The sequence below is a fragment of the Orbicella faveolata genome, unplaced genomic scaffold, assembly GCF_042242905.1.
Source record: "Orbicella faveolata isolate gen_17 unplaced genomic scaffold, um_ofav_v1 contig_35, whole genome shotgun sequence".
NCBI lineage: Eukaryota > Metazoa > Cnidaria > Anthozoa > Scleractinia > Merulinidae > Orbicella > Orbicella faveolata.
Window position 1 is genome coordinate 22,834,809 of NW_028301564.1, and position 22,718 is coordinate 22,857,526.

The following is a 22,718-nucleotide window of genomic DNA, read 5'->3' on the forward strand; positions in this document are numbered from 1 at the left end:
GTCGCCCATATTTGTCTTCTTTGCCTGAAGAAAAGTCAAATCAGGCTGAAAGCCCACTTGTTGGATTTGTCTGGAGGAATTCAGCAGTGAGGCATGTAAAGCTCAACATTATGATGAGCATATGAGATAAAACAAGTGTTACAGAATATTTTCAACGCCATTGTAAATTTAAATTGCTTAGTTTTGTTTTCCTATGTTATTTTTTCAGCTTTACGAAAGGATTACAACAACAAAACAACAACAACATCCTCTTTCATACCCTTTATATTACCTGCTATGATATACAGAGGGCACTGGCAACCCTAGACTTTTAGATTGTTTTTACTGTTTTGCACTACTTTCATATTGTTAACAATCAATCTATAAATATTACATGATATTAATAACAACCACACAGAAAAAAAAGATTACAATAAATAGAAAATAAAATGTGCGCAGTGACCAAAGTAGCCAAGGCTTTCGGGTTGGTCACTGCCACATTAATGAGCTTATATAACTACATGACAATAAGCTTATATAACACAGGAAAATTACCAGTTTATACCTGCGTTATTTTTTCAATGCCACGTAGTCAATAGATTTGTAACGCGACGGGTGTCTAATATTCCTCTTTTATCGTGCAGTTCTTAAACTTGAATCTCATATCCTGTTAAGTGCAGACATTCCAGCAGTTGCGCAATTCGTTCGTGGCGGTTCAATTTTTTACGAGATATCTTTCAAAAGGGGCGTATGAACAATTCCCAGAAACAAACAACAATTGCCAGATTAACAAGCGGGAGACGATGGAAAACAGTCATTTTCTCTGCAACAACCAAGGAAAGTTCTTGAACGAATAACGCAGCTATCAAGTGGTATAGGTAACCATTTTACCTGCAGCCTGCTGGTATAAAAATTCCGTTCGCGTGAATCGTACGAATCGAAATTTCTCTTTTCGGTACGATTCTACTCGACAGTATTGGACATGGATGCTACCTAGAGAGCTACTTCTAGAAATTTACCAAATAGTTCTATCTTTTTTTAATTTTTAACATGAGAGGATGAAGGGTAAGATGCCTTATTCTCAGGGTAAACCCACAAGTTATTTTTAGATATAGTTTCCAGTCCTCCCGCTGATAATGACAACACGTTGCGTAGATTATAGCCTTCATTCTCTCCCAGTTTCGGTCAATTAGATGTCTATTTCTAGCCCTTACAACGTGAACGGAACTAATAGCTACTATTTCTTTCTCCGTAACAAAGCATTCTCGACCATCATGTCGAACAGACTTTCGTCCGTGATGCCTGACTCTTTGGCAATAACATTCACAAGACTCTGACGACCGAAGGAACAGAACAAATTACATTCCAGAAAAAATGGGTTCCCTTGGCGGTCTATCCGGAAATCAAACGCTGCAAAATCTTGGAGACCCAACTCTCGGAAAGCTCGGTAACTTTGCTGGTGAATGCGGTTGATGAGTTCTCCTTCCTTTAAAGGATCAAGGAACCACGTTTTAGTAGCTGGAGACTTGCCTAGAAAAAAAGGCAAATTCACTAATTAGAGTAGGCAGTAAAGCCGCCTGGAAACACTCTCAACATTGCATGTTGGCCACCATTATTCAGCGTTCTAAGGTTCATTATGTTGGGTCCGTTTGAATTGAACGTGTTGGGAGTTTTTGCGGCTAAAATAACTTCTCAAACTCAGTAGTAAGCTTAAGTCAAGAAATTTTATTAACTTTATATTATGGCTTAGTATATCCTTTTCTGATTTATGGACTGATTGCCTGGGGTAATACTTATGAGTCTACTGTAAATCCAATTTTTATCTTAGAAAAAAAAGCAGCACGGGTGATGACATTCTCTAGCTTTGATCATCACTCTAGTCAGCTATTCAAGTCTCTGGAGATCATTAAATTTTCTGATCTCGTTACCTTCGTCATTGCCACTTTCATGTATAAATTTCATAATCAATTGTTACCCTCTGTCTTCCAGTCCTTCTTCACTAAGTTAGGTACCGTCCACAGTTACAATACCAGGCATTGTGCAAAACAGTCTTACTATCTTCCCAAAGTAAGAAAATTTAATATTCGATTTTAGGGCCCTAAGATATGGAATGCTATTGATTATGATATAAAGCACTTACCAATTTCATCATTCAAAGTTAAACTGAAACAGAGCTTTCTCCAAAGCTACTAATCAATTCTCATTTTCTTTCACATTAAGATAATATCACTGTTTTTTGCAACGCCTTACCATTATTTATCTGATATTCTTCATTGTTCAGTTCAAATACATATTTTTTTATTTAAGGTAATAGATTACGCGTGTAATTTCAGCTTCTTTTCTTCTTTACTTTCTGGTATATATTATATTTTGTATGTGTGACAAGCAAATGAATTACAAGCTTACGACAGGCTGCTGCACTTGTGATTTCCAACCTCTACTGTAACTCATCGATGAAGTCCCTCGCTTTCTATAGGTTAAAATTACGAAGAGGAATACTTACCAAGGGGAAGGCCCTTTTCGTTTAACTGTAATTTGACCTCGGTTTTCCTAATGTCGTCCTGACAAACATTGTACTCAATGCACGCCAGAGCTTTCAACTTCCCAGTTTTCACAGATTCTAAAACAGCGCAACGGATTTCTCTTCCCTCGATGAACCTGTAGAATCAACCAATTCAAAAGCGATTCAAAAGATACCCTGGCCAAGTGAAAGTATCTGGCAGGTAAGGTAAGGTAAGGTAAGGTATCTTTATTTTAAGTCGTAAACGTGGGGAGTGGTTGCCCAATCTCCCGAGCCAGGGGCTCATGACAGAAACGCACGACTATTTACAATAACGTTACTACTTACAATTACTATATTCGCTAAGATAAATTCAGAATTAAAATATAAAATATTCCTTAGAGCACGACAGGTTAACAAGTAATGCCTTGTACAGTCGTTACTTGAATAGACAAGCGTGTTTACAGGTGCAAAGTTATACCTTTCAATAATTACATGATCCGAAAAGGAAAGTACATGCTCAATGGCTTCATGCAATGTTTCCTGGTTTTTCACCAATCGCACTGCCTTGGTGTCCTCTCCTAAGCTTGCTTTCACCACACACGGGTACTTGATTTCTTCAACTGTTAAGGGATCTCCTGAGACGGAAAAGATAATCTTGACTCTCCTTAGGCTTAGTTGGTTAAAATCACTGAAGACTGATATATTGTGGGAGATTTCACAAGATAAGTGCTTTTTTATTCAACACATTGCTGATAAGGCACACTTTGTTGCATCTGTTATAGAAAAGCTAGAAAAGTTATCACTTTTCCCCTCAACACACGAAACTAAGCTATACGTATATCGCAAGATAACTGTTGACTGAGCGCACATTACCATATTGAGACAGTGCTACAAGGACACGTTAAATAACAAATATAGATACATGAAATGATTGAAATAAGCATGCGCATATTAGTAATAAAATTAGCACTAAAATTCAACATGCCTCCAGTATTGCTGTGTTCACCTCTAAACTTAGCCATCTTTCTTGGTATAAGTAAACAAACAACAAATATAGATACATGAAATGGATGAAATAAACATGCGCAGACTAGTTATGAAATTAGCACTGAAATTTAAAATACCTCTAACATTACTGTGTTCACCTCTAAACTTAAGTCATCTTTCTTGGCATATTAAAGTACATTTTACTGCTCTTAGTTTGCTTGTGTGTGCTTTTTTCGCTTTTTTAATGTCTTTTTATTATTTTTTGTATTATTTTTATTTTTAATTTATTACCTTTAATTTTTTGTTCCTTCCTTTGCTGTTGGGCATTCGCGCGTTTAGTTTTGCTTAGCTACTTTTTATCGTAAATAATGATCATTTTGTATGCTGATGACAGCATACTTATTGCTGGTTTTTAGTGTCACGCAATTCAAAATAGATCAAAAAAATAAAAATCAAAACCGGTCAATAAATAAAGTCCAGAATCTGGGAAATGAAAGAAGGTAAATATGCAAAGACTCTCGCCAAAATTCTGGTCACAGCAATTTTTCTTATGCGAGATATGCGGAGAAATTTTTCACCCAAATTTAGAGAGATTTGTATGGAGACGCCATGCTGGTGCCCATCCGTATGGGCACCGACATGGGGGTCGGAAACTAACAGAAACATCTGTCTCTGAGTTTCGCTACAAAAGCGTGAATTTATCCCTCGAGGAACTCTAAAACATTAAAATAATACCTTTTCTAAGACACGAACTGTACAGATAGCCAAGTTCTCCGAAATAAGTCACTCTTTTAACCATCATGACAGCTCTCTAGGCCGTCATGTAAATACCGCGTCACGCAAAAGCTTAGAAATTCAAGCGTAGTTTATCACAAAACCAAGAACCCATTCGGAGCGAAAATTTGTATGAATATTAGTTTTCAGCAGCTCTTATACATCATTTAAATAAAATCTCAGGAAGATCAATAGATTTGTAGTTCGAATTTTAGTGACGTCATGTGAAAACTAGCTATTCTTTTGCTAAGACTTAAGTATTTAAGGTAGTCCTTTACATAAGTCTTAATTGGTTTCTCTGGGTTTCCTTGCCTATAATATACATAGTTATTACATTTGTAAATGGCAAAAATAAAAGCAAACAAACAGACAAGTTACCTTTGTTGTACACTACTCCTTCAGCAATCCAAACATTCTTGTTAGCAAGTAAAACACCACGTGTTTTCAGTTTATCCATAGAAAGGTATCGCGATTCTGCCAATCCACCAATCACTGGAATGTCTAAGGCATCGATTAGAGCTCTTCAAAATAAAACAAAGTTGCTCTTAGTGGTTTTCAATCAAGACTCAATCAAGACTTTGATGGAAAATCGAATGTTAAGCATGAACAGATGTAGTGATCTGTGATAGTAAAAGAAAATGTTATTCATGCACATTTCATTTTTCGCGGGTTCTAATTTTTGCGATTTTTGTGAGTTTTTTTATGATCCGCAAAAAAAATTCCCGCAAAAATTTACACTACTGGCGAAATTATACATACAAACCAGGAGCATATCACATGTGATATGCTCCTGATACAAACATAACAAATAGAATCTTGTTGCTGTCCTTTATTTAAAACGTCTCTCTCGTTCAGAAACAAAACGATGAAATGAGAAACAAAACGTTCAGAAATAAAGAAAAAAGATTTACGGGAAACGACCGCCTTAAGGTACTCCATTAATTAAGTAGAGCATCTACAGTTCCACACAAGAGCACGTTGTAATTTGATAGTTTTACGTCTCTGTACATGTAGTCTCACTTGTCAATTGCATGCGATCACCTGTGCAGTTTAATTCAAAAAATGCGAAAATGTTTTAATTTCAATTAAACAGTATAACTGATTTTTTTTTTTATCAAGAACTTGTCGACCATGACAGTTGAAATACCCCACTACAAAGCTAAACATCCCCTGCACGGGGGTATTCCAAAATTCATTTTGTTTTAGCCGATGGGAACGTGAACAGTGCTATCGATCTATTTTTCATTTTTTTATTTTTCATTTGATTTTTCATTTTACGAATACTTTTGTTTTTGATTTGTGCTTCGTCATTTCAAGGTCAAAAACGAAAACCACTTATTAACTCGTGTGATCTATCCGTATAAAACCTCTACTCAGTTTTAGTGTAAATCTACTAGCGTTTCATCACGAATGCCGTTCTCTGATTGGCTACGCTACTCACTATCTATTCTGTGATAGATGGTGAGTAGCGTAGCAGTGTGCCCTTGTTAACAAAATCACGGCCGCTTCTTGGCGTTTTCGAAGTGTCTGTGAAGAAGATTTCGATAAAGTTTTGAACGACTAGTAGGTTTATACTGAAACAATTAGATTATTCGCTCTCGATTTCTATGCGTGATAGGTGACGAGGGCGCAGCCCTCGTCAACTATCACACGATAGAAATCTCGAGCTCATAATCTAATTGCTTAATATGAAAAAGTACAGTATATAGATATCTGACCTGTAAATTGTTGTTCCTTTGTAACAAACAAAATGAATCAAAGCCACATCAGGTTTGATAACTGATTTAGTGTGTTGTAGGGCGGCTGTGAGGTCAACTCGCTCAACGTCATTCGTTATTTCTTCTCTTTTCTCAACGTCAATGATGGAAGAGAGTTTCTTCACAAATGACCAAGTGCCATCTGGCCTAACAATGGCGTAGCTAGAGCGATATTTTCCATTACCCATGTCATCAGAGAAAGCGCCACAATAAAGAATGGTTATCTTGAAACTGAAGTCGTCGGATGGAGAACCCAGTAAATGCAAAATCTAAAGTGATTTGAAATTAAACTAAGTTAATAAAGAGATGTACTTATACTCAATGAATCCAGATTGACAGGCACCGGTAGGTTCGCAAAAGAGCAGCGCAGTGATCTTGCTATCTTTGAAGAAGAAGAATGCATATAACGGGGATCGACCATATTAAAAATTAAACTAGTTGGCCATGTAATCCCTCATTTTCTCTTGGTCTTTGTCAACTTTGCCATTTAGAAGCGACTCTCTGATTGGATCAGGACGGAGGAGGCGACTCTATAGCTGGTTTTCACATGACGTCACTAAAATTCAAACTACAAAACTATTGATCTTCCCAAGATTTTACTTTAATGATGTATAAGAGCTGCTGAAAACTAATATTCATACAAATTTTCGCTCCGAATGGGTTCTTGGTTTTGTGATATACTACGCTTGAATTTCTAAGCTTTTGCGTGACGCGGCATTTACATGACGGCCAGGAGAGCTGTCATGATGGTTAAAAAAGTGACATATCGGGGAATTTGGCCATCTGAACTGTTCGTGTCTTAGAAAAGGTATTATTTTAATGTTTTAGAGTTCCTCGAGGAATAAATTCACGCTTTTGTAGCAAAACTCAGTGACAGATATTTCTGCTGGTTTCCGGCCGCCATGTCGGTGTCCATACGGATGGGCACCAGCATGGCGTCTCCATACAATCTTTATAAATTTGGGTAAAAAATTTCTCCTAATATCTTGCGTAAGAAAAATTGCTGTGACCAGAATCTTGGCGAGAGTCTTTGCATATCTACCTTCTTTCATTTCCCAGATTCTGGACTTGATCTACTGAACGGTTTTGATTTTTATTTTGACAGTCTATTTTGAATGGCGTGACACTGTAAACCAGCAGTTGTTTTCCAATGTCGATTCTTGAACGACTCATCAGTAACGTCACATAACACCGAGTAAGTGCTACGGATGGCCCATTCAACTTAGCGTAGGGACACCATCAAAAGGAAAGACAACAGAGGTCAAGAAAACCTTCAACTATTATGAAGCCCACGACAACAAAACTTCAGTTTCAAGAACATTTCGCGGGAATTTGGCCGTTCATGCACACAGGTGTTGTAATCCCGGCAGATTTCGTTTGGAGTAGCCGGTGGGTACATCGATTTGTTTTAGGGAATTTGGGGGTTGAGTGGGTAAATAATTATGAGGGTCAAGGTGCAAGAACAATGTCCAGATTTCAGATCTCCGAGAAGTTGTCACTTCTGTAATCCCTCAAAATCCAGCCTATGTGCACATATGCTCACCTTCAGCTGCTCCATAATTGTTCTCTTTTAGCGTCTTGTCTATACACAAGAAAGGAAAACAGGCGGAGCAGTTAAAATTAATTGATTATTTAAGAAACAATATGTTAAGTTTGAAATTCTCGCAGAGGACAGGGGCCATTAATCATTCAATCAATCAATCAATCAATCATCAATCAATCAATCAATCAATTAACTAATTAACTGAACAGCCCTAAATTGAATCATGTAATCGATCAATTTATGCGTTGTTGTAAACTGAACGTTCAATGGACATTAGCCGTAGTCTTCAGTATCACAGGAAGTTGGGGCAACTGGAAAACTACCAACAAGCTTCAAGGATTGTCATGTAGCTTAACGCCCCTTAACTGATTACGAACTTTTACGGCACATCTTTTGTTATTGTTGTTTGATTTTCTCGAATTTAAGGGTAGCTATTAAACATGCTAATTTTTGCGAGAGAAAATTAACAAAAAAAATCAACATAATATACTGTAAAATACAAACTACAATTCTGTACAATATTTACAATTAACGGCTAAAATGAAACAAATCTGTATACTGAATATTTTAAAATACTATATTAAGCAGAAATTTAATTTACAAAATGTCCCAAGTTACATTAAGGCTGGCTAATACTTTTCTAAAGTCATTAAGGTTTATCTCTGTGACATTTGCTCTGAAGCCGGCAGAAAGGAGGCAGCGAGGCCTAGACTCCGTTAGTGCACCGGACTTGAGATCCGGAGGTGATCGGAGGTTACGGGTTCAAGTCCCGCTCTGACCACTTAGCTGGAGTTGTTTCTCGGTAGACCCAAGTTCAACTCCTCGGTCATGTTTGTAAATAGCCAACTGGTCTGCCTCCCCCCAGTAGGGATTTTTAAGCCTATTCTGTTTATTTGAAATATTTCTTTCTTTCAATTAACGTGGCATGCCTGAGAACGACTGCTGAGAACGAGCTGGGTGTAGCCAAGTGCATTGTCCACTATAAAAACAACATTTGAACATTTTGAAACGTTTCTATAGTAAAAAGTCTGTCGGATTATTAACCGTCGTTTCGTATTGGATGCACCACTTGATCGGAGTGATATTGGATCATTGATCCTGATTCAGATCATTCCAAAGGAACTCATCCTTTAATTATGTAAGTAAATGACAGTTGCTTACCAACAGAAGAGCTACTATTAGAATTACTTTTTTACTATTTGGTGTCTCGACCTTTACGAAATTTTCTGACAAAGAACCGAAGTTTAAGTTAAGTTTAGGGAACCCGAAACAAGGAAACAATAAAATCATTTATTCTTCCCTCCGCGGTAATGTATCATGTAAGTATCTCTGCTTTTTTTTCTTCCTCATGCCTCGGCGCCACGATTGACTCTTGTACTAGCAGGGGGAGTTATCTTTGGTACACACACTACTTTACCACCCGGAGGGAAATGGACCGATTTTTTTAGAAAGAGCGGTCGACTGAAATGGCAATGAAAATTACTGTTATGCAATACAGAGCGATAGCATGCAAGAGAAGTTTTAAACGACTCTAAATATCGCAGAAATTCTTAAACCAACGTGAAATACAAAATAGAGTAGCCTTTCACCTAAAATAAGGAAACCGAACTTACCAACGTTCCCGGGTGTGAGTGTGTGTGTTCGTTACTCTTCAGTACTTTGTTACTCGCGCGTACCCTAATTTCATTTCATGCATGAAAGATCACAGGCGGCCTAGACGTTGAATACGATTAATATGTGACATTATGCTGTTGGCGATTGCGTTACAATTTTAGCCGTTTATAAGACAACGTATGAGAATGCTTCGAAAATTCCTCTAATGCTACGTGTAGAAAATAATTTGAATAAAATGGCTTACCTTATGTTTGCATTACGTTATTTTGATGTCTCTAGGTTCCTGGAGGTGGTTTAGAGCCATTTAGACGAGTTTTACTTTCTGGCAGTTTGCTTCCCCTAAAGAGAAACGAAAGGCGGGCGACCCACTGGCCCGACAGCCTGCACTCAAAGCTCCGTCAATTCCACAAAAATGGTCTAATCTCGTCAAGATTGCCTCATGGCAGCTGTTGATAACTCTTCTTCCCATTCGCTTTCTCCCAAGGTTCCAAAGAATCGCTGGTTTTCCAGCTCTTGCTTTCCATTTCTGCTCCGTCTCGATCCGTAACCGATTATCTTGGCCACAGAATTTGAATTTCTAGCTGAACGACCTCGCCATCGTGACAAAGTCGCCTCCAACCGTCGAGAGGCACGGGGCATAGGTCAGTTACTCGTTGCCATCTCTCGCTGCAGTTAACAGTGCTTTTAGGCGCTAAATTCAGCTGAACATTGTTTGCTCCTTGTATTTTTGCAGTTAACAGTGCTTTTAGGCGCTAACTTCAGCTATACACCGCGGTACGGTGCAATTTGCATGATCAAAAAATGTCCCGTGCCTCTCGACGGTTGGAGGCGACTTTGTCACGATGGCCCGGTTGCTAAGGTAGAAATTCAAATCCTGTGGCCAAGATAATCGGTTACGGATCGAGACGGAGTAAAAATGAAAAGCAAGAGCTGGAAAACCAGCGATTCTCCGGCGGTTAAGATAAACTTTGGAACTTTGAAGGCAAGCGAATGGAAAGAAGAGTTATCGACGGCTGTCATGAGGCAATTTTGACTAGATTAGACCATTTTTGTGGAATTGACGGAGCTTTGAGTACAGGCTGTCGGGCCAGTGGGTCGCCCGCCTTTCGTTTCTCTTCAGGGGAAGCAAACTGCCAGAAAGTAAAACTCGCCTAAATGGCTCTAAACCACCTCCAGGAACCTAGAGACATTAAAATAACGCAATGCAAACATAAGACAAGCCATTTTATTCAAACTATTTTCTACACGTAGCATTAGAGGAATTTTCGAAGCGTTCTCATACATTGTCTTACAAACGGCTAAAATTGTAACGTAATCGCCAACAGCATAATGTCACGTATTAATCGCATTCAATGTCTGGGCCGCCTGTGTTTGGATCACTGATCCTGATGCAGATCATCCCAAATGAACGCATCCTGAAAGGAACCGATGAATCCATGACCAGAGTGGATTCATCGACGTTCCTTTGATTTACCATGATCTGAGTGATCTTCGATCACTGATTCAGGTCCAGATCACCCCATAGGGACGCACCCTTTACATGTAAATATGTAAGCAAATGATATTTTCTTACCAACAGAGCAACTAGCATTAGAATTTCGAAATATTCTAAAAAAAGGGCCAAAGTTTAACTTACGTTTAGGGAACCCGCAACAAGAGAAAGATTAAATCATTTATTCATCCCTCAACGGCAATTTACCACCCTCGTCTCTCTGCTTGCGCGGCGTCTCCCTAGGCCTTGGTGCCAGGAGTGAGTCTTTAACTCTTAAGGGTAGTTATTATCGTTGGTACACACACTACTTTACCACCGAGGGAAGTGGACCGGTCTTTGCTACTAGTCTATGGATTTATTTCCTTGAGATAGTGTAGAAAGAGCAGTGGACTGAAATCACAATTAGATTACTATTATGTAACACAGAGCGATAGCATGCAAGCGAAGTTTATAATGACTCTAAATATCGCAGAAATTCTTTTTTAAAGATAAATAGCAACATAACCTATGAATTAAAATAAGGGAACCGAACTTACCTACGTTCTCGGGTGTGAGTGTGTGTGTGTTCCTTTACTCTTCAGTACCTTGTTCCTCTCGCGTACCCGGCTAATTTTATTTGATGTGTAATTTAATTTAGTCACGAAAATGCCATGTGACAACAGTCACGAAATGAAAGATACCGTTATATGGTTCATCACCGACAATAAAAAATGCAACTTTTGAGTCCCATTTAGATCAAGACTTTTTGGGGGTGTGATGGTACCGCTTCAGAATGCTCAATTTAGCCAAGGCCAAGGGAAGTGAACCAGTTTAAGCTCACTGAGAAGTATAGCATTCTATCCGCTATTTAAAATTCAAATTCTCCATTTAGACAAGTCATGTGGAAAATACCGATCGTTTGCATAATATGTTCAGATTTTAAAATTCGTTATTGAAGGTTAATTAAACAGCTAAACAAACAGCTCTGGCCTACTGTTTTATCCCAGATTTTTATGGGGTGTGTAATATTGCTAGTTATTATATCAAAAAAAAAAAATGGAATTCCGCCAATTTCTAGTCTGACAAAGGAGCAGACATGAATAAATCACTTTCATTCCACGCAATAAAAAAATACTTCGAAAACCATTCAGTGGATGAAGTCAAGAAATTGTGACGTTATAGGAGATAAATAAAGTAGACACTTACCCAAGTTTTAGGTCTGTACGTTTCCCCAACTTCAAATATTCGTCGCATATACATATGCTACACAAATTTACAGAACCCAGTATGGAGCCGCCATGTTGGTGTACCACCTCAGTGGTACACCAACATGCCGGTCAGAAAATAGTGTAAAAAAACTTCTGGAACTTACTTTGGCTATCTAGGCGACTGATTATCTGAACTGATCAAGCGAACATTAAATAAGCTCTTTTCCTAATACTTTAACTTCTAAAAAGGCTAAAAATCACGAGATAAGTATATATTTTTCGACAAACGCATTCATAGCGTTATGTCATGCACCGCCATAACTCTGCCGAAATTCAAAATGCGCTTGTTTTTAGACGAAGCAAGCTATTGAGCTGAAAAGTCGTTAACAGATATAAATTCACCCCCTCTTATGCCTGATGAGGATAAAAACTTTCGTGGCTTTTTAGTTTTAAATTTTAGAAAATGATGATGTCACGTGCATACCAAGAATAGAGCGAGCCAAGTAAAGATTTTGATGCCGGCTCAAATCAGGTTCCAAAGTAACAAATTATAACAAAAAAGTAGTATAGAAATGTAGAGGCTCTCTTGGCCAGAAATAATGGTACACCACAGCTTAGTATTTAAGATGATTCCATTCAACTGCATAGCGCATTCTTGCTGCGCATAATTTTTCGAGTCATTACGCACGACCACCCGACCGCGTCGTGATTGGGTAATGTAGGGCTTGTACTGAAACCAAGAACTCCGAAACGTCGGAACGTCGGAACGCCGGCAATATTAATTGATTCTTGTACATGCAATAGCAAAAACAGACGTTTATCAAGAACGCAACGCTTTTCTTGAGTTTATTGAAAGAAGGATACTACGTAAAGCAATATATATATACCATATATTGAAAAAAGAACTGATTTATTTACCATGCAACATTGACTTTTCAAAAAGTAAAGAGAATGCTGAATTGTATATAATGTTTCGAAGCGTTTCTTAAGCAAATGAATATTTTCAATATAAAAGTCGTATAAAAAGCTATTACAAAAAAATCTGACTTTCTCAAAAAGTTAAATCAATAGTTGCCGATTTTATATGATCGGAGGACTAACAATCATTTTACTCAATGATACAGGTACTCGATAAGTAATAAAGTATATCTCTTTTGATTTCATATTTCTATTAAATAAACCTACCTTCAAATATGAACTTTAATTTAGAAAGATTGTTTTGTTCCAGCCAAGCCGAAACAAACTTTATCGGATTTCCTACAAAAAATCTCTTTACGTCCGGCAAGCGGTGCGTCGCCATTGCGTTTTATAAGTCACTTGCACGAAGCAATTTGTTTATTTGCCCCGCCCCTACTCCCGGGACAAGACCTCCTAAAACAATTCCCCATCCCCCCGGCACGAGTCGCTAGCTAAGACAACTGGCTTATCTTTTTTCCTCCGGGTTTTTGGAACTGAACTAGCAAACATAATTGGTAAAACAATGATTAATTATCTAATCTATAACCCTTCGTACATCTTAAACGAAAAGAAACGAGCTGAATGGGAACAAAACTCGCCTTAAAGAAACGCCCTCCATCTCTCGATGAAAGACCCACGGGGGGGGGGGGGGGGGGACTCTCATAAATAAAGCTCGAGGATGCTCGTCGTCTCGCTTAGGGGTATGAATCAAGGATTCTGGTCTCACTTGGAGTGTCAAAGTATCTTTTACAGTTTTACTTACCCTGTCTTTGTAAACCGCATGCTTTTTTTCTATTAATTGTATACAATTAAATTCATTAGCGCTTACTAGTAAGTTCTATTATTCTAATTTGCATCTCCTGTAACATTTGCACTAGAAGGCAGAAGTTGTTCTACCGTGACATGCCTGGCAAATTAAATATCGTCGTTGTATATCTTAAATGTGCAGGCAAGTGATAATTGCTTACCAACAGTACCTACATCAGAATTAGCATCAAGTGTCGCCGTCTTGTCATAATATTTTAACAAAGGGCCGGGGTTTAGGGAACTAACGCAAGAAAATAAATCATTTGTTCAACCCTCAAAGGCGATGTTGTCTCTTTTGTTTTATTCCCCGAGCCTAGGCGCCATGGTGAATATAAATATTTCGAAAATGGCTCATTGTTAGAAGTTTTGGAAAGTTCCCGAACTTTTTTTGTTGGAGTACCGGGCGTAACTATCGTTAAAAACTATAATCGCGACGAGCTCACGCGACTACTTCTGGTTGTGTTAACTGCACAAGAATAATCGTTAAAGGAGCTACGTCACGGTTAGCGCATCTTGAAATTTTCCACGTTCGTCATCTTTAATCCGTGTTAATCTTGAACATCCTTTATCATCCTTGTTCCTCTATGGTTTAATGTTATCTCTTTGGTGTTTTTCTATCTTAGTAAACTACTACTTTCAGGTTTCCTTCAATCTTAAGGTAATTTTATACGTACAACTCAAAATGTCGTGACTGAGCTCCTTTTAAGTCTTCTAGCAGTTTGTCCTCATTCATGCTCGCTCGAACTATAGAACCAACTTCAAATGAGAACAATCTAAAGGTTTTTCCCAAAAGCAGCGCTCATTTTACCTCAGCGTTTCTTTCAAAAGGAGGCCGTTTTGTCTTATCTAGCGTTTGTTTGCTACAAAATTTTTTCAGTCATTTCCGAAGTCAATTTTAATTACCTATTTTAACCTATTAAATTCCCTATTTTATAACAAACCAAATCTTGCGCTAAGGCAAATCTACAGCATCTTCTTTTACCCAGCATGAATCAACGAGATTATCTCCATATAATGCGAGCGAATAAGATACACTGTAAATATTTATCTGTTGCCACTCGATCTCGCTTCGTTTGAAAATTTTACCACTTTCAGTTGCTTTTCTAAACTCGTGGCTAGCGTAAGGGCTATTTTCACTATCACGGAAGCATAAGCACTGACACACGCAAACGCAGTAAGATGCTAGTTGTGTGCTCAGTTATCAGGCCTATGAATGCAAGCGAGGCTGGAGGTGAACTTGCTTAATACAAACCTCTCTGTTTTTCTCTTTTACACGCGAACAAGTAAGCATTAGCAAGACTTGGTTGACACAACAAAAGCAGTGAGGTCTGTACAAAACCAAGGTCACCTCCAGCCCTCACTGCCATTCAATCTCAGGCCACTGAGCAGACAACTGTAAAATTAACAAATTGACGTCAGTTTTTCATGCGTCTGTCCTGTTATTGACCATGAATTTCGTCATAACAATGTCAAAGCAGCTGTGGATCCATGTGGCGATAGCCGAGTGGATCCGCAGACTACTGTAATGTTATGACGAAATTCATTGTCAATAACAAGACAGACGCATAAAAAACTGACGTCAATTTGTTTTTTACGATAACAAATTGTCAAATCGTCCGCTCTCGCTCGATGCCGCATCGCATAATTTATAAATTCATGTGTCTGTCCGTTTATTGACGATGAAAATTAGCCAATGAGCGAGCGATAATTTTTGCAGTTATCGTAAAATGGTCTACTGGCGCTCTCTCGAGTTCGGTCTACGTTCCTACGGGAAGGAGCGCGGGCTCCCTCCCCGAACAGCGGCTGGTTATCGAGCCTAATGCTTATGCGCGAGTGAAAAACAACCTTCATGTCTCTGTCAACCTGACAAACTTGTTTTTCTCTTGTTAGGAAATTGGAATTCCAGCCTGAAGGCGTCGGAAATGAGTTGAAGCGTTATATCAAAAACTTATAGAATGGTAAGAGACGAGACGGTTCTGACTATGATTATTAACTAAGGTATTCTTCTTCATTCCTGCTCTTCGGCAATTATATCCTTGCCATGGATAGTCTTGTAATGTTTTCTCAGGGAACTTGGATCTGTGTACCTTTTGAAGCAGTTCGCTACTTTACAGGGGTAGGGTTTGGTCTCCGAATGTGTTCTTGTATGTTTATACCTGTCACTTGAATTGGAGTACCTTTTATTACAACCCGCTACGGGGCAAACATAAGGCTTCTCACCCGTGTGCGACCTTGTGTGAATTTTCAAGTTCTCGAGCCGCGAAAAGCTTTTGCCGCAAGAGTCATGGTTACATCGGTGGGGCCTCTCCCCGGTATGCGTTCTCATGTGTATCAACATTTTGTACCGCGCATTGAACCCCTTTCCGTTGCGCGCGCAGCCCTGCCACAGGCAGCAGTACTCACTAGCTTCAGTTCTAATGTGGTATTCGTTGACGTGTGCGACGAGATCTTCCAACGATAAGAAATGCTCACAACAGTTGTCCCATTTGCACTGGTGAAGTTCCGGTAATGTCGGCGACAGCGGTGATGTCATTCCATGAGGTAACACGGAAACTATTTGCCCCTGGTGGCTAACTTGGTCGTGTTCGAAAATTTGCCGCAGGTAGGTGAGGCTTGATGGGTGTGCTGTGACCACTACATCTGTTGCTGGCGACGAGCTGAGCTTCTCTGACGCTCTACTACTCTGAATCGCTTCTGATGTCGTAAACTGAAGTGAAAAACAAAAGCTTATTCAGCGAAATTGCTGATACTTTGGTGACAAGGGGTACAATTTAATTTAACCAAAGTTTGACCTTGCAACTAAGCTTGATTTAAGTTAGGGTGTTAACAAGCTGTTTTTCCAGAAAATATTCATATCGCTCCTCCCAGAAGTTTTCTGGCCTCACCCCCACCATCCCTTTCCTCCCCTCCCCCTCACTGGAAGTTACAGTTTGGCTCATACTCTCCTTTAAAAATGTTGGCTTTTGAAATAACCTCCCTCTCAAACTTTCAATAACCTTTCGATATTTCCTAGAAAAATCTCATTAAAAACTCTAGGACCTCTACACTGAATATCACTTTGAATATTCATACCTCTTACCTAATTAATGCCTCAATATTTATGATCCTTGCTAATATGGCAAACGTTTTCATGTACTTACCACAACGCAAGGCTCCAGGACTTCTCTATCTTCTCCTTTTACCATCAACAGTTCTTCCTGACCTTCCCTTCCCCGCAGCTCACCGGACAGGAGCTCAGAGGTCCCTTGAACGTGAGTTAGTACACATGGCAGAACAGAGGATGTCAAAACGACAGGCTGCTGAAGTAGCCCTACTGTTGAGTTAATGACGGTGGAGTCCGAAAGCAGATCAGCTGTCACAGGTGTGTCCGAGAGACAGGGAGAACTTTCCAAGTCGCTTGAAGAAGCAATTGTATCAGTTTCATTAAGAACTGATGATCCATGCAAGACAGAGTCTTCAGGAGAAAGATCTGTCATTACTGTAGTCACATCTTCCTGATCGAGCATTTCAGAGACTGTTGTTACCACAGTTAAGGTGTTTTCACATTTGTCAAGCTCAATATTAACATGATCTTCCTTCTGTACATCTCTACATCCTTCTGTGATCTCCTCTTCTGTACATCGACTTTCTTGGTCATTTTCCAGTTCCTCTGACATCTGTAATGAAAAGAGGAATAGCTGTTATAAAGACTTGATTTAAACATGCAATGATTAATAATGGTAATAGGACTGAGTGGAGTCCAATTCAGTCTGTAATCACATGACTGATTAACAAAATTGGACGACCGCCAAGCGGGAGTCCAAGTTGTTAATCATGAGAATGGTTACAGACAGAATTGGATGACATGATGTCCTGTTACCAATCAATGATAACCATTACAAGTTCCCGAAAAAGCAAAACTTTCATTTGAAAATAGCTTTCAATAGTCATTTTTGATGATGATAATTGCAAATGTTGAGAATAGCTTGAAAAATGGCTGTTAAGTTTCTTAGAAAACAGTCATCGAAGATAAACCACCCCAATTTTACATAGTAACTCATTTGAATTGGTTACTATAGTGATTACAATCAATGTTGTGATTGGTGGATTTAGGTGTGAGGACTTACAATGATTGGCTATTGTAACTGTCTGATTACAGCTGACTGTCTGATTACAATGTCTGATTACAACTTTGTAGATTAATTAGTGCAAAATACTGCAGTTTTTGCACCAATACCATTTGAGGAAATGGTAATAGTTATTAATTGCTATGATTAATTCTAGTACTTCTGAAGAAATAGCCATACCCACCCCAAAAGGTCATTTGAAATAGAGAGGGGATGGGTGCCTCTAGCACCAAAGATTTTTTTCAAGCAAATTTCCAAACTAAACTGGAATTCCCAGAGGGTGGGGCTAGTAACCCAAGAAATCTTCTAACAAGGTCACTACAGATATTTTCTAGAAACACACAATATACTGTAACAGGAAAGCACCTGACAGCAAGCTGATTATCGATGCCTAGTATGTCTCAAGTAGAAATAATATAACTTATTATTGCAGACTCTTAAGTTCAATTTATCGCCTAAAAACTGAGTCCAGACAAGTCAATATATAAAGTTAACCTTTGTAATCTCAAGAGACAAATAATCAAAATGAAATTTCATGTTGAAGTACAGACACAAGTCAAAATGTTTTATATCTGGATAACTATACGATGCTATTTTGCCTCTTTGAGTATTGATATATTTGTGTTCTTCACTCGATATTCTTTGAGATATTTGTCTCTGAAATTATATATTTCATCCATCAAATTGTTATGGTACAAAGTGTATGGCATTCGCTTTCACTCAGAAATAATCTGTTTGTCCTACCGAATAACGGCCATCATCCTTTGACCGAAGCCATTTGGCTGCGAGAAACTAAATAAAAGAGATTTTAAACTCCTTGGCTGATGTTTCGTTTATCTTTGTATTTCGCTTTACTCGCTAAACTTAAAATTTGGCAGACCACAGAGACGTACTCTCCCCAGACCTTTTCAGTCACGGCAGCCGTAGTAGCACCAGCCATAGTGATTTGCTTAAACTACCTATTTCCTAGATAGCAGATCCAACCATTTGTTAAAGCAAAAGTAACAATGGAGTGCAATGCTACAAGTGAACTACGTACAAATAACTGTTTACTGACTCTTCAAGCTTGTTTACTGAGTGCAAATGACCACCCTTAAGTGATTCTAACTTTGGCCTCAGAGTGCAAATGTCTGAGAGGTAGACCAAAGGAGACCTGGAGAATAGTAGAAAAGAAAAGGGCAGAGTTTGGCTTAAACCCGATGTAACACGAGGATTAGTGCAGAGAACCAAGAAACTTGGCGAGAGTGAAAGAAAGGACAAAAAGATGATGATGATGATGATGTTGACTCTCCGAGCTAACATGATTTGACATCATATTCAATGTAACAAGCCATGCCATGGGCTCTTTCATGCTCATAGGCCAAGTCATAATTTAATACAATGTATGGTACACTTATTTCCAGGAACAAATTTTACAACTAGTATTCAGGACCGGTCATAACCAGACAAAAATTTTGATCGAGGCAATATCAGAAAAAGAACAAGAACAGTCCTTTTGTGGGTATTTATTTTTTTAGTACACTGCCTCTTACAGGATCCTAAGTAACAAAATAACTTTAAAATTTTAGCGAGGCAAGTAACTCAGTTCCCCTGTTAGGATAATTTAGAATTCATAACATTATAATATTATTTTGCCTTGAAAGTTAGGTTTCACCAGCCATAATGACATAGATACATGGGAGAAAGATGCAAAGAGTAGTTTGTAGGAAGTGAAAATTCCTTTACTAAACACTAATGTGTTACTGACTGCCAGTGAATAAAAATAAATCTCACTACCACTAACTTTAGAATCCTAATTCAAACAATTTTAACTTTAATTTACACTATTATGTTGAGAGTATAGTTTTTACCGAAGGGAAGGGAAAATAATTGCCAGATCTGATTATGCAAAAGTTTCGAGTTTAAGCCTGTAATTCTAATATTTCAGGTTTCCATTGACCGAATTAAAAAAAATGCGAATCTAACCTAACAAACAATCTAAGTCGAGGTCAATATTAAGTTTCTAAGCTTATATTAATTTTGTAAACGTGCACTTCACCAATAAAATGCCGAACTACTAATGTCACAGAATGGAATTGAAATTTGTTGACAGATAGGTTAAATCTTCCTGGAGTGATTTACGGCGAAGTACATCGTTCGTGATCTCCTGTAGACAGAAAACACTCAGAATGGATTAAGCTTAACCTACAATTCTTGGTAGAGCCGGTAAAACCTATAAGCTCTTACTTAAGTTCAGTTGTCGATTGTATGGCTTTAACTTAAAAAATGCAAACGCTACAGCTTCTAGCTTCACGGGTTAATATAAAGTGCCTCTTAGTGGCCAGAAAAACATTTATTTCTGACCATCGACTATAAAACATACGACTATAATCGATAATTAAGCATATCGTATCACATGATGCTGAAATGTACAATTTGATCACGCTCAACAGAATTGTCACAATCCAGTACAGCAAAACTTGTGGTAAAATGGCTGAATTAAAAGTCTCTACAGTGCAACAGTTCAGAATGCAATAGACTTACCGCGAATTGTTCTACGGTGATGGATATTTGACGTATGTATAATCCTTCCACAGTGTTTTCGAAGTCGAAGAACCCATCATTGTGCGTTCTAAGGGCTTGGCAGCCGCGCCTTACGTAAATCATGTGCGTGCCTTCCACGCGTGTGAGCAATTTCTCGCGGGTTTCGGCCCGCGATAAAATTGTCCACGTTCTTCAAATTTTTATGTCTTTTCAGTATTATTTATTTAGTTTAACCGGAATTGGAAGAATATTTCGCTACCTTAGAGTAAAAAAAGAGGAGCTTCAGGTTGAGTTCATTCAGAGCTAGTCAAAGAGAATGTTGAAAACGTGTGTGAGAGGGACCATAGGCCAAAGAGGTACCGCGGCTGACACAAAAGCGCTTGAAGATGGAGCCGAATGATTTCAACCGACTTACGATCAGGCCTATCGACCCGGAAGTTGAAAAGCAGCTGCCCACCCCCATCTATGTTGTTAAATTTCCCCTTGTAAAGATAAAGCAATCCCTCTATAGCATCCTTTACCACAGATCAATAAAAATCTTGAGGTTCATGATGGGACACCTGTGCGCGCCGAGGCTGGAATGCATTAGGGAGTTTAAGAAACCACGACGCGACGCCGAGGACAGCGTCGATTGAAAATGACTGTATATTTACCTACGAATCTCGCGATACTCTTAAATCATTTTCCTTTGTTTCTCTGTGTCAAAACTTTCACGAAAATGAATCTGGGACAGCGCGAAACATTTGAAATAAAAATAAAAATAAAATTAGCCGCCGTGGTTCACGTTCTCCGGACAACGCAGAATTTGGTCACTCACGTTGCTTTGTAGAGGACGGCAAAGAAATATATCATGAATTATAACGTTCGCGCACGATGCACAGCCATTGTTCTCCTCATTAAACCTTTTGTTTAGCGACGATGCCGTCGCCGTTGCCGTCGTTGTTTTCTTCCCTTTATCAGGTCAAACACCATTAAATTTGCTGGGTAAAAAATTCATCAGTTTTGGTACAGAGCCTTCTTATAGAAGAAGGAAGGCTCTAGCAGGGGTAAGAGAAAATCCTGAAGGATCGCAAAATAGATTGTTCCGGTTTATAAACTGGATGCAACATGGATGTGATACCGGCTGTCTTAGCTGTGAAGACCGCGAGACAAGAACCCTACAGCTGAGATCAGACATGCCATTTCCGGTAAAATGAGGTAGAAGGCCAGCAAACTGGATCAGGGTAACCTTTTTCTTGATAACATAACTCCAGACTGTTTTGTACACCGTGGACATCTGCCATAAAAAGGCGGCGTAAAGCGTGACCTTTAGGTGTATAATCAAAACTGAATGTAAGGTCGAGGACTGGAAGGCCAGGAGGAGTGGTCTATTGAGGCCAATATTTCGACTTAGAAAATAAGTCTCTCTCAACTGGCCAGGGCTATGTTGAAATAAAATACTATAACGGTTTATTTAAGGTTTAATAACTTCAATAGACCGCCCCCTCACTTTTTCAGGCTGCCAGCCTTACATTCAGGGAAAAAAAGAAAAAAAAAATGATTAAAACAAGGTGGGGGAGGGGCAGGGGGTAAAAAAGCTAGCATGGCCCGGTTGATTGAACATGTAAAGTAATAAACGCAATAATAAACGTAGTTAGCTTTTAGAGTTTTACCCTCTTTAAACAAAAAATGATTTTGCGTTGTTAATACCGTGGAAGCTACACGAGAGTTTTGAATTAGCTAAATGACAATTTAACTTAACTAATGTTGCCATGCCAATCGCAGTGCTCCTACCCTCCACCACAATTGATTTGGTTCCACTGTGTTTTACATGTAATTGTGCCTTTATTATTATTTTTCTTTATTATGTTCTAGCTTTTACCTATATAATTATCAGCTGCTGCGCCTGGAACTGTTTTGCGCAAACAAAATATTGTTTCGATGGCAACGTTCACGTTTCGGTAAGAAAACCGGGAGAAATGAAAGTTTTGGTAATCAACAATACAAAAAGCTCTGCTTTCTAGCTAGTAAAAGTTGAAGTCGTTGAACGGCCAAACATCTTTATAGTCAGGATCGGATCATCAAGGTCATTCTTTCCCTACAGTAGACCTGAAATTTAGTCATGGATAAATCTAATGCAATACTTATTCATTATTTTCAATTCCATACAATGCGAACTTTTTCCAAAGGGTAAGTGAACTCATCGCTCGAAACAACATTTGCCTATGCAGCCATCTGAAACAAAAAACAAAACAAAACTGAAACAAAAATTGACTGAGTCGCAAGACTTGCCAGCGTTTTCAAACCTGAGGAACGGAGAGTTTCTCGCCCGCTAGTCGCGAGAAAATTGGGGAGAGAGCTTGTCGAAGTGGTGGAGCGAGCGAGGTTAGAATGTGGAAAAAAGCGGGAAGAAGCTCTTTCGTTTGGACCGTAGCACTTGCTATGCAGGCTAACTTCCCAGGCCGCCGGAGAAACAACAACAACAAAAAATAGATAAATAAATAAAATAA

General features: G+C 38.7%; 2 protein-coding genes across 2 annotated transcripts; both read right to left on the reverse strand.

Moving 5' to 3' along the window:
- Nucleotides 1-246: 246 nt before the first annotated feature.
- On the reverse strand, nt 247-11,733 carry LOC110044079 (uncharacterized). The gene is made up of 7 exons (XM_089272453.1): nt 11,186-11,733; nt 7,544-7,582; nt 5,962-6,269; nt 4,622-4,764; nt 2,961-3,117; nt 2,483-2,637; nt 247-1,509 (listed from the first exon to the last, which is right to left on the reverse strand). Exons 2-7 carry the CDS (start codon nt 7,556-7,558, stop codon nt 1,217-1,219), a joined length of 1,071 nt encoding a protein of 356 aa, XP_089128579.1. The 5' UTR covers nt 7,559-7,582; nt 11,186-11,733; the 3' UTR covers nt 247-1,216.
- A 2,735-nt stretch (nt 11,734-14,468) lies between these two features.
- On the reverse strand, nt 14,469-20,337 carry LOC110065360 (uncharacterized). The gene is made up of 3 exons (XM_089272444.1): nt 20,230-20,337; nt 16,741-17,256; nt 14,469-16,307 (listed from the first exon to the last, which is right to left on the reverse strand). The coding sequence occupies exons 2-3, from the start codon at nt 17,254-17,256 to the stop codon at nt 15,609-15,611; spliced, it is 1,215 nt and encodes a 404-aa protein (XP_089128570.1). The 5' UTR covers nt 20,230-20,337; the 3' UTR covers nt 14,469-15,608.
- Between the last annotated feature and the right edge of the window lie 2,381 nt (nt 20,338-22,718).

Excerpts from the sequence above, each read along its gene's own strand:
- LOC110044079 (XM_089272453.1), bottom strand. Across the intron at positions 3,118-4,621 it reads AGGAGTAGTGTACAACAAAG|GAGATCCCTTAACAGTTGAA; the intron begins GTAACTTGTCTG and ends TTTCCGTCTCAG. Across the intron at positions 1,510-2,482 it reads CGAAAAGGGCCTTCCCCTTG|GCAAGTCTCCAGCTACTAAA; the intron begins GTAAGTATTCCT and ends CTTTTTTTCTAG.
- LOC110065360 (XM_089272444.1), bottom strand. The coding sequence starts at position 17,256 with ATGTCAGAGGAACTGGAAAATGACCAAGAAAGTCGATGTACAGAAGAG. Across the intron at positions 16,308-16,740 it reads TCCTGGAGCCTTGCGTTGTG|TTTACGACATCAGAAGCGAT; the intron begins GTAAGTACATGA and ends TTTTCACTTCAG.